Source organism: Neopsephotus bourkii, unplaced genomic scaffold (assembly GCF_033783945.1).
Source record: "Neopsephotus bourkii isolate Nb327-2 ecotype Australia unplaced genomic scaffold, CSIRO-AGI_Nbou_v1 NB_659, whole genome shotgun sequence".
NCBI classification, from domain to species: domain Eukaryota; kingdom Metazoa; phylum Chordata; class Aves; order Psittaciformes; family Psittacidae; genus Neopsephotus; species Neopsephotus bourkii.
Window position 1 is genome coordinate 2,751,795 of NW_026901158.1, and position 12,973 is coordinate 2,764,767.

The 12,973-nt window shown below is 38.0% G+C and overlaps 1 protein-coding gene across 6 annotated transcripts in view; it reads right to left on the reverse strand.

The window, feature by feature from the left end:
- The window catches only part of DENND1A (DENN domain containing 1A), a 190,619-nt gene that overhangs the window by 147,510 nt on the left and 30,136 nt on the right, over positions 1–12,973 (reverse strand). For all 6 annotated transcript variants that reach the window (XM_061352575.1, XM_061352574.1, XM_061352576.1 and 3 more), the window contains exon 3: positions 10,522–10,565. In XM_061352575.1, coding sequence (XP_061208559.1) covers positions 10,522–10,565 — 44 coding nt within the window. The remainder of the gene's footprint in view (positions 1–10,521; positions 10,566–12,973) is intronic.

The window sequence follows — 12,973 nt, forward strand, 5'->3', positions numbered from 1 at the left end:
ACACCTTCACAAAAGAAATACCCTGTTTACATAAATGGGAGAGATGATGCTTTGTTAATCACTCCTGTACCTTCCACTGCCCAATCTCCTTAAAAATATATGCAAGTAAATACTCTAAAGCAGCATCTGCTAAATGAGCTCTGTTTATCAAATACGAACTTTATGATCACAGGAGACTATTATGACGGTGCTATTCCAATTAGATTTTCAGTCATACTCACAAGACTGGGCCAGATTTGATCTTTATCATAAGCAGGGAATGCAAACCTCAGGAATTCATTTACGCAAATATATTAAGGAAAGGGCCAGAGGTCCAAAGATAAATTAAAACCTAAAATCAAATCCCACCCATGTAACTCTGTTACACCTTTATAAATTTGCATTGTAGTTCAGCTCCCACAGGAGGTTCTTCCCATTTTTCAAGGGGTAAAAAGAAAAAACACTACTTTGGGCATTTAAAGATGGTAATCTCCAAGAGCTGGGTGCAAATTTTCATACATGCTTCTGCAGCACCCAGGCACAACAGATGGGAAACTAATTTAAAGGAGCAAATAATCGCTGGGATGTTATAAATAAACACCCAGCAAAACACCCCAAAAGAAAAACAAAAAACTTGAGTTCAATGAATAGTGAATATCGCTAAAAACCAACTCCTGTCCTGTGCTTGAGAAAAAGGATGCGAAAAACTTGGAATGTTGAAAACTGTTGAAATAAAGACGGCAGCAGAATTTTATGGTTAAGAAACCAAGGTAAGATTTTGCCACCAGCAGCTTCTCTGCCTTTGTGCAAAGCAGAACTTCAGCAGCACCTCCCTGTCATGTTCGTATTACAGAAATTCTACTATCTCCCACTGTAAAATTAAGTCATTTCACTGGCAAGACCCTTCACAGAAATTCCAAGTGTTAAAAAGTATGAGAATAACAGACTAATTCCTTCCTGCACTGGTTACCAAAGAGAATATTAGAGCATGTACTGAATTCTGTTAGTCATTCCATATCATAAATTCTCCATTAGTGACATACTTAGCAGAAAATAAGCTACAGACTGAGAATCCTAACCAACAATACATAACTCCTGAGAAGTAATGAGAAAAACACTTTCCTTATTCTATTGTATCTAAAAGAAAACAGAAGAACATGTTTAGAATTGTTACCTAAAAATTAAAATAAGACTGCTAAGAAAAATGGCACGGATATACCTACACAGTGTTATCAAGCACCGGAAACTGATACAATTCATGGATTTGCCTTCTCACAGAAGTCTTTTAATAGCAATGACCAAGATCCTCCTTACTGTTGCGAGAAGAACATGCTGCTGGGGAAGAGTCTTAAAGCTAGTCACTAATGAAGTTATTTAACAACTCAGTTACACAGGTATTACCTATTTCTTGCAGGTGAGGAAACAGAACAAAACAAAACAACTATCCCAAAGGGAGCAACACCTGACCAGCTTTTGAAATTCAGGATTACTTGTCCCTCAGACAGGTATTCCCTCAGACCTGCATTCCCATCACAGCTACCTGAGAACTCTCTCAGAAGGAGAAAATGATGATACACGGTAAGGACATCAGCATCCCAAGGGGAAGAAGAACTTAGCAAAGACAAGAAGGAGTCAGTGATCACCGGAGACACCTGAAGGCTGTAAGAGGATACAGCTTTCAAATTTATCAGTATTTTCATAACTTTTAGAGTTTCAAACACAAGAATATGCTAGAGAATTACAATCAAAACCCTGAAAGCTATAAAAAACACTCATAGGTAGTGGAAAGCAGTTTTTACTTGAAGACAGCAGATATGTACAGCAATGACTGAACTTAGAAACTCAAGCCTTCCAAGTATAAAGCTAAGAACTTTGGACTTCCCTGGGTTAACACAGAATCATTTCCAACTTTTCTCCATATGTTATCAGTCCTATGCTGCTGCCCAGACACACATGAGAATTTGAGTATGTGAATATCAAGTTATTGTCATCTATCAATCAGACACAAATCCTTCTTTTCAGGCTACTTTGCAACCACTCCTTTAAAATAAATTAGGAAATAATAGGGAATAATGCCTGCAAAGCAACTTGGAAAATTCAGTTCAGGCATTTGCACTATACATTTATGAAGTTGTTCAGATGTTATACCAAAACTAACAGCAAATACGCCAACAACATGACGATGGCTGTGAGGAAACACAGTGGCAGGAAATCAAAATATGTAAAAAGGTCAAAAATCCAGTTATATACACTCTTATAGACTGGTTTCGGTTTACAACTAAGGTAGCAAAGTATTAAAAAATACAAACCTTCTAGAACATGCATTCTACTATTTTGATGTGTTATACTAAAACATGGAATTCAGTACATCTAACACTTACAGTGAACTCATCTGTTCACCAGTGCTCCTACACACATCTTCCACATTGTGTAATCTACAGGGCACTCCACCCCTACACCCTCTCCTCTGCAGACGGTACAGGGTTTTCAGAACCATGCATCTGACTACAACTCAATACTTGTTATTACTGAAGAAACACCATCACCACCTGACTTCGTAGAATAATAGAATAGTTAGGGTTGGAAAGGACCTTAAGATCATCAGGTTCCAACCCCCCTGCCATGGGCAGAGACACCTCACTCTAAACCATATCACCCAAGGCCTCGTCCAACCTGGCCTTGAACACTGCCAGGGATGGAGCATTCACAACCTCCCTGGGCAACCTATTCCAGTGCCTCACCACCCTAACAGGAAAGAATTCCCTCCTTATATCCAATCCAAACTTTCGCTGTTTAAGTTTGAACCCATTACCCCTTGTCCTATCACTATAGTCCCTAATGAAGAGTCCCTCCCCAGCATCCCTATAGGCCCCCTTCAGATACTGGAAGGCTGCTATGAGGAGCATGTTCATGGAGAACAATATTTTGATATACAATCTCTCCCTCCTGAGAAGAATGCACAGGTTATGTGATCTTGCAGTTCATCACCTGGGGGTGGGAGGTGTGGAGCTAATAAAAGGTCATGTCTACTTTAAAGGATGACACACACACCCCAAGACTCTCTGGTTAGAAAAATCCCACAAAGTTTTATTTCCATCCATACCACCTCAAACCCAAACTCTCGGAAGTCCCTTTGCTGTCAAGAGTAAGTCATGGAAATCTCCTGCCCCCTTGAAATCAACACAAACGAAAGGACTACAATTTCTGGGAACTCCCTTTCATATCCTGTTCATGCACCAGCACCTGAATACAGGAACATAAAATGGTCCATTTCAGTAACAAAGCAGAAGGTGTTTTGGCTGATTTGATGCTCTTTTACATGCCACAGGATGCTCTCAAATAATATATATATATACACACACACACTTTAATTTCCCACTTGCTTTTTGTCTTTACAGCACACCCAGTGCAGCTTTGGCTTTTTTAATGCACTGGGGAATGGGCAGACAAGTCACAAGAGCAAGAATCTGAAAAACTGTTTTCTCCTCCATGTGCTCAGGAAACTTTGAAGCATTAATGACTACTTTAGGAGCTACAAAACAAACATGCTCCTTGCTTTGTTAAAAGAGTATAGCTACATTAAAGAAGCAACAGAAAATATGTTAAGGGGGAGGAAAGCTGCAAGGCAGCAGCATTATCAATGCTCATTTAGTAGCATACTTTCCAGAATTGTCTTAGTCATCAGCTATTCAGATTTTTTCAGCTGAATAACTAAGTCATCCCATGCGCTAAACTCTTAAATTTAAAATAGATCCCTAGTCACCTGAGAAATGAATGACTTTATGAATGTTCAGACAAAGGCATGGCACACCTGAGACTAACATGTAACTCCAACCTGCATGACACACCACCTACCTGCTGACACTTACTGTAATCATGTTCCAAACTAAGTCGTACTGTTTGAAAAGGACAGTACATCCCAGTATTCCTGTACAAGCAAACATCAACATCATCAGCCACAGCAAGGAAAACTGCTACCTGCATCGAGATGTGTTGGCAATGATTTTACTATGCCTATATACACCATGTAGTTAGGCCCTTGAATTTAATCTTATTTGTAAACAAACCAAAGATGTTTCTTATAAGATTCTACACAGTATTTTTGAAATTGTTTCTGAATTGGTCGGTAGCACCAGTACAGAACTGAGTGGTTCAGGAGACTGAAGCAAGACAACTTTTAAAACTATTTGACAAGGACTGGCTTAACGAACCAAAGCGGGATATTACCACACAAGCACCTCACATTTTGAAGAAACCCATCTTTTTACCTGAAGTGAGTATGTTACAGTTTTATCAATAAATTTAAACATAAGTGATAATGATTTCTCGTTTTAGGCCTGATCCCACAACCCTTACTCACACGGGCAGTCCCACAGGATTTTAATATGACTACCTCAAGGAACAAGGGTTGGCAGGACAGGTTTTCAATTATTCATATATTCACAGATTTTGAAGGCCAGAAGGGACCACTATGATCATCTGGTGTGACCTCTTGTGTAACAAAGGCCATACGATTGTATCCACTAATATCTGCACTGTGCTGAATAATTTGTGGTGAAATCAGACTGTTTATTGAACTTCCAAAACTGATTCCAATTTTACACAAAAGAAAACTGAAATTGTTTAGGAAGTGGCTTGAACCCAATTACTCCTCTATTTCTATTCAGAATCTTTCCAGCTCTGGACACTAGTTTTTGACACAGCTTTCACGCACAGACCTCAGAGTCCAACATCACCTCAGGTATTCTCAGGCCAAAATCAAGTCACCTCCTGGACTCCTCCAAAAGATCAACTGGCTGTTAATTACTATTTGTTTTCTGTACTTTTACCACTGCTGCCCTGCACCAGGATTCCTGAAACAGAGATATCATAACTGGAAAAACATTCAATTAACGGTGCAACAAGCAGAGGAAAGAGAGTCTCCAATCTCAGCTCTTCCAGAGACAGGAGCAAATGGAGTAGCTACTTTGAGCACTAGCTTAAAGACGAAGAAGAGAAAGAAATAGTTTTGAGTCCTTTCTCACTGCACATGCCTTAGACTTCAGGACTAACTTTTTACAGGGATACTTACAGAGACTCACTATTTTGCTGTGCACAAACCCACTGTAGTGATTTTTGCAGCCAGTCACCAAGTAGCAGTAAAACACAAAAATAAAGAAACCTAGAATGCTATGATGCTACATGAAATTCCGCGTAGATATGATGGATTACTAGAAACAGCTATTCTTAGGCTGTTGAATATATACTCTGGCTGACTTCTCTCAGCATAAAAATACTTTAACACTTAGATTTACTAACTTCAAATCTAAAATGGAACTTGGATGAAAAGATTATGTCAAGAGTTCTATTAAGATGGAAATCTTTGTCATGTATTCCTCAAAGTTTGCAACTGTTGTAATGGACTTAGAACAAGGATAGTAGACCCTAGTACATACACAAAGACATTAGATTTGAAGAGGTTCTGCAATTAAATTACACTAGAGAAGCAAATGAAAGGCATAAATAGAAATATGTAGGAAAAACTGACATCTCACATACCTGGTCTAAAGAAAATGTAACGAAAAAGCAACTTGTAATGTACACAAGGATGATAGAATAAGAGAGAGAAAATAAGGAATGGCTATTTTCTTCACTTCCTATATTAAAGGATATGCGTCTGGTCTAGAAAAATACTCTGAATTCAGGAAATACTCTGCTGTACAAAGCCCATGGTTTAGTCCCATCCACTGTGTCTCAGGACTTGAGCCAAAGAACCCAGCTTTGTCCTCATGGGGTAAGTTGCCTCCAGAACGGTTCAGCAAAACAGCAGCTGTACTATCTGTACATGAAGTATAAGGTGATCACCTTACACATTGCACAGAGTGCTCGCCTCCCCCATACAAAGGTTTCCATTCACACTACCTAGTCAATAGGGGTCACTGTACGAGGAAACTGTTTATAATTGTCCTACATTAAGTTTTATTAGGCTTTCACTTTAAAAGCCTCCCTGTATGAAAGCAGTATGATGGCTCTATACAAACTGGGAGTATCAAATGCTTCAGAAGTATCAAATACTTTATATATTTACTATTTACACTGCCTTGGGTTTACTACAAAGTGCCTTTCAGAACACTACAACTGCTTTTCTAGATTTTCTAAATGACTCAACTTTTCCAATTCAACTTCTTCATCTATTTTTGAATGGACAGCTATTATGTTACATTACTTGAGACAGGTTTTATCATGCAGTGTATGCAAACTGTAATGCAAAAACTTTATACTAAGAATACTATGCGCAATTCGGAAATATCAAAATGGATAACAATCAGCCCTGTTTAAGCAACTAAGTCTGCTTAGCACACAAGGATTTTGCAAGATAGGGGGTTTATGCTTCATTTATGGCCAGCACTGCATAAATACTCTCCAATCACACAACTCTTACAATGACAAAAGAAAGGGTGCTTTTTATTTTTCCCTGTGTGCAGTGTTTCTACAATGCTCACAGACTTTGTACAAGACAGACCATTAGTTTCTATATAAAGACTGCCATAAAAGTTTTATAGTTTATCTATAAATGTACAAAGATTGCTGGTTTCATTATAAACTCAGTTTCAATGCCAGTGGAAAGAAAAATTACCAGCAGAATAGAAGTAGCAATCTGCATGAGTACCAGCTTGCAAGCATGCAGACCTCGGTCATTCTTGTAGTAATTAACTGATATATACAATAGTTCATCAAATTATAGAGGAGTCATCATACCCACTTGAAGCAGCTCACAAATGGGAACTATCACATCATTTTTTCTTTCCCTTCCAGATGAGCTATAAAGATTAAACCAGCAAGGAACTGAACGATGTACTACTCAAAAAAACATGATAAAAATAAATTGCATTTTACAAAGTTGTGTAATTCCTGCCACACTTCTCACTGATTGTTTGACTATTCTCATATATTTATATATCAACTCTCTGATGAAACACTGGTCCTGAGACAAGTTCATACATCTGCAACAAACTTCCTCATATTAAAATGAGCCTAGGACAGCTGTTAATCTTGGGATTCACCTTCTAAACAGTGGAGAGCCAAAATTCATACAGTGGTATGGGTAAAGCAACTTTGCCATAGGCTGGTGTTTATAATATTCCATTAGCAGAGAATTTTGCCTGCAAAAAATAGAACTTCATTATTACAGCTTTATTACAAACCCAAACCAGAAAATGTGGCAATACATAAGGATTTTCCTTTTAGACTGTTGACTATTTTTTTAAAGGATACTTCCACACACAGTGACTGCATTTTATAAAGAATAACTGAGAGTTCTCATCTGTTTTAAATTCTAAGACCACTGCTAAAAAGCTAGCACTGAAAAACTGTTGTTTGTAATGCCAACAATCACTGTATTTCATGTTAGGTACAACCACATATATATAAACACACACTTTATTCTTAAAAGCTATTATAAACCCCCCTAACAAGTTAATATGCTCTTATATTTAAAAATGTATATCTCCAGATTACTTCAGCCCCCCTCCTGCCATTCAAAAAAGCCTCCTAGTTTTAACCATTTCAAGTGGCCTGGAGCAATCATTAGCATTTTCTTCCCTTAGAAAGGCTCCTAAGATACCTTGTCTATGACATTTTCTATAAAATATTCTGTTATACAGTTATTTAACAGATTTAAACCGTAGATGTCATTGTGGTCTGAACATGTCAAAGACAACTTGAGGAAAAAAAATCAGGACATGCAGAATTCACTCTGTCAGTAATTACAATCAAAATTCCTACAATGTGGCTAGCCTGCTCATTACTTTCTTACTTTGTATCAAACCCCTTATTTACATTTCAGATTACATTTTTCATGAAACAGTAAGATCTATCAGAGCTGAGAGGACTGAAATAATGAGGGAGAAATATTTTAATAAAATGTGTTGGGTCTGCATTACTTCCGTGTCAGAAAGAAAGGTTTCTTCTGTAGATGGATCATTTATTCTGTCTCTAAATGAGAAGCAAAAGATGAAACTGATGAACTTTTACTGCCCATTTGTCTTTAGCAGACAATTAAGACAGAAGATCAAAATGGATTATCATACCACGCAGACAACTGGCCCAACAGTAATACATCTCCGGGACCACAGATTTGTAACTCTCTTTTATCCCTCCCCTTTCTTCTTACTCCTTTTTCCTCTCTAAAGGCAATGCTAGCTTTGTGGCTCAAGGGGAGCCAAAAGGCTGGTCATCATTATTCAGTCACAGATGTCAATCTAACCTCCCTTTTTTCTCAGTTTCTAAAGCAGTGAGGCACAATAATTTGTGACAGATTCTTTTACTGTAAGGTACAAAGAACACACAGAATAAAACATCTAGCAGCAGCGAGGGTCTCTGATCAGATGTGCTGGTACATGGGAAATACAGTGTATGTAAAAACAAGCACTGATAGTTTAGATGAATAAAAAAACTTGAGGTGGCTTTTTTTCCCCCCTTCCTCTCCCCCCTTACTAATAAGTCCTTTACCTTGTGTTGATTTAACTCAAATATTCCTTATGGATTAAATCATAAATGTTTGATTGCTCGAAACAATTTTTGCCTGCACTAACATGCATATCATAGCTCTCTTCTGCATACAGAATACACACAGAAAAATCCAGGGTTACAAAGTACCTTTATTTGCAGTGCCTGAGCACTTCCAAAACTTTTCCCTTAAAATACAAGCCCAATACACCAGAAGTTTTAGGAAATAAACCTATGACTGATTCACAGCCCTGACATTTCTCAGAGTTCTGCATTAATCAGGAAAAACACGGGTGTAGCTCTTCCTTTCTGTATTTTTTTCCCCTCTGGCTCACCTGAATATTCATAAGTGATTTTCAAATCTACATCTGTCAACTCTGGACACGTTCGTTTAGAGAACATATAGCTGCTATTAACACAGAAAATATTCCTTCTGTGCATCAAGGGGGAAGCGTTTGTAAAATCTACACTAAGTTTTGAGAAGTTTGGCTTCCTTTCTTTTGCTTTCCTTTAAGTTTTCATGTGCAAAAGATGTGATGATTTAAAAATCCGTGCCCACAAACACACTACTGTGTATTCTGTGGGGCCTGACTACAACTGGGTGAACATCTTAAGAATTAAATATGAGCCTGTGGCTCCTCTCAGTTTGATGCAGTCTTGCATATTCATAGCACTATTACACAAGTCCAATCATTTGCAGCAGAAAGGCAAGACTGTTGAAAAGCAGAAAGACTGTTAAGAATTTTTTAAAGTCAATTTTATGTACAAGACTCTCCTGTAATACCTTGATTATGGGCACAGTTGACTAGAGCAGCTCTGAAGGACCACCAGTTCACGTATGACTAACGTGACCTGCTATAATGCACTGACAAGTAGTTGGTCTATAGTGTAAATACAAACTATGGGACCTATTTATTCACAAATTACTGACCAACAGTGGCAATAAGGATGTAGTCCCCCCAAAGTTTAGTTCCATATTACACTGTATGTGTAAAAGAAGCCCTAATAATAAACTACAGTGAAAAGCAGTCAGATAGTTGAACAGCTGCTTTGAAAAAAGATATTACTACTATAAAAGCAGCCAGAAGCCCTGGTCAAGGTCCCATTGCATAGAGTGATTAGAGCCAAAGATGAAAACACTTGTTCTGGCCCTGATGAGCTATCACTTCTAATAGCCTGTTTAATGCTTTAGTCTAAATGCCACAAAAATTCGTATTACAGGAAAACACAATGAGAGGGAAAGGATCTGAAATAAAATAGCTCTCCTGACCCTAACTCATTGACTCACTGAGGCAAAATTTGGTTCTATTAAATAGTTACACAAATGCCATAACTTCAGTACCTCCCAGAAATAAAGGTGCAAGAATCAGCTTGTGCCCCCAGCCCCAGTGTAGAGTCACCCCAACCACTAACAACAACAGCACTTACAGGCAGCACAGTAATAATCCCCTCTCCCTAACCTCTGCCCCCTGGTCCAATCTGCATCTAATGAGACACAGTAAAACAGAAGCTAACTTCAAGCTGCTAATTTCAAAGACAGCTAGAGAACCTGTGAAAAATCCCAGATCCAATCCAATAATTCAATAAGCTAAATGATAAATACCTGTGTGCTCTACCTGCATATTCGGATCTCTAAACCATCTTTGTCAAACAGACTACAGACTGCACGATCAGGCAAGAATTTTTAGAATGTGCTGCAGTGCCAGGTGCCCAGTTAAATATAGCTATAAACCTTTCAGACAATGAAGTGAGGACTGCCAAATGAACTGCAGGCTGTGGCACCTAAAGGCAAAAAGTGAAATTTATTAATCAATTTTCCTTCCCGCTCTCATGTTCGCTTGTAAAACCCAGATTGTAAAACAATCTTATGAGCTCCAAAATTCTTCCCTTTCCTGCTTTACATGTAAAAATGTTTTTATCCTTCTGCTCCTAATTACAGCTTCTTTCTCTTTCTAAGAATGCATTTATCTCTTTCAGTAAAAAGAGCAGCAATAATATGTTGAACAACCCTGAAATAAATTTTGTCATGTAAAAAATTAATTACGCATTCCAAACCTGGTCACTGTAGCCCTCTGGGAATTGCCTCCGCACCTCAGGATCTGTAAATAATTGACAGATAATATTAATTGGCTTTGGATTAGTGAGCAAGCAGAGAATCACACATTAATATTTGATCAGAAGATGATAGCAACCCTGGCAGGGGATCCAAGGAGGGCAGCTGAGGCTGCTGTGTTGATAAGAGCAGGGAAGGACTTTTCAAGGCTCTCCCTTTACCCTCCTCCAGAAAGACAAAAACTGCACATAAAGCATACACACAGAACACACAAAACCACAAATGTGTGTATGTTTGCATGTACACACAGACATATAAATATATCATTATAGATATGTTATTTTATAAGAGATGTCCTGGTGCTACGCTGAACTTCAGGCTGTTACCTTGTGCAGTATCTTTCTGGCTGCAATTTGCCAGTGAGGCTTTTCCCCCGAAAATGGTTACCAAATGCACTTAGATTTTGGGTTTAATTGGATAAGTACTTTTGCCGGCTACAAACACTGTGTCGGTTAACCTTGGCAGTTTCCAGTGATACCAGATTATAAATCTCTCAGAATTACTTTACAGAAATGCTAAGATGCGCTCCCCTGAAAACCAAAGTACTTATCCTAAAATCGAAAGAGGTAATTAACAGAGCCCTGGAACCTCTGTCATCAGGCAAACAAACGTTAAATGCTTCAGATTAACAAGCATTCAAGACTGATGCAACATCCTTATTCCTTTGCCTGTCAGAATAAATAACATGGTAGTATTCCCTGAGAAGTTACCTTAAATTTAATTAGAGATGTTCATAAAACAACACAATATCATCATCGAAATTATTTATACGACAACCGATTTAAAGCAGAACTCTTCAAAGCCATCCATTTTTCAAAGGAATACAGCTGAGAAGGCCAGACTCCGTTCCACAAATGATTTTTTTTAATTACAAAACCCAAACCACACAACAATCACACAAGAGTTGAGAATAAAGTGCAATGCATGGAAAAAACAGCTGGTGTCCTGAACAGTTTCTACCCTTTGTGTGCTCAGACAGGTCCAGTTGTCCATGCTTGGCTCACTGGATACACTGTTTTCACAAATTCTGATCATTATTTAGGGAGTGACGTTGCATACACCACCTCTGCTGCTCAATTATTGCTGTACTTTGTTGTTAGCTACAACAAAGTACGTTTGAGGCTTGAAGGGAAAGAGCCATTTTCAGGCCACACACACCTTACACTGTTATTTCAGACTAGTTCCACCCTACATTTCTCGTCAGCAAAGCTTGCTTTAGTGATCAACTAGTTGATGAGCAATTCCATTGCTACCAGATGCACACTTTTTATTAAGGTCTGTTCTTTTTACATTAGAAATACAGCAAAACTATACATTTGTGAGTTTTTAACTTTTCCCAGACAATTAGATGCATAGTTTTATATTTTGCCATTATACACAAATACATACATAATTTATCAAATTTTACATATGTGAATGAGCAAACCCTCTAATGCAACAAAGTAGTCATACAAAGCAAGGGATCACCTTTTAAAGCCTTTGCTTGAAAATTCTTAACTCTCTATGCAGGTAAGTGTGCAAAGCAGTATCCAAACACGCAAACCAGTCTGAACAGTGGAATTAACAACTAACAGGACAATAGTGTTTCCCATTTCACCAAAGCAGGCACAGTATCAGTGGCAAGATGAACGTATGCAACATCTATCATGATGTATGTTCTTAAGTATTTTTAGGATTAACTATTTGAGGCTGAGCTTTCAAGATTTCACATAAAAAGACCTATCAATTAAAGAAGTTTACAAATCCAAGTACATATTATGTCAGACATCTGTAAAGATGCCTGGTACACACCACTAACATTCCCCACCTCTATTGACTATCTACTTTCAAGGTTAATATAAAGATACATACACATACAGAAATACACAGAACTTTACCACTTACCATTTTTTAAGGAAATGAGGAATTAAATCAGCACAGAATTTTACTTTGCTATTACATAGTCTTTTTTATATCTCTTAACTAGTACCATTCTACTTCTGTTTGTCTATTGATCTCCATCATAAACGATAAATTATTTCTACCTCTCTAAAATTAGACAATAAAACATACACACTCAGTAACAAGACAGGAGGGAATTTGCTGGATGGCTGCTGTGCTCTGCAGACTTCAAGCAACTGAAGCAGTTATGGTTGCTTTCAAGACCAAGCAACTGATAAACACCTGAATCTGGGCTTTGGTGAACTGATACCCTCACACAGACAGCACTGTTTCACCCAACAGATTAAATAGTGCCATAGTGTAATTCAGGAAAAGATGTAACTGTGATTAGAGTCCCCACTTGAGTCAGTTTCTATAGGTTCCAGATGAATGTGTTCTGAAAGCACACAGTCTACAATTATATTTTCATCCAAAAACTGGCTCTCGGTGTTATGATACATTCAGAAGCCAAGT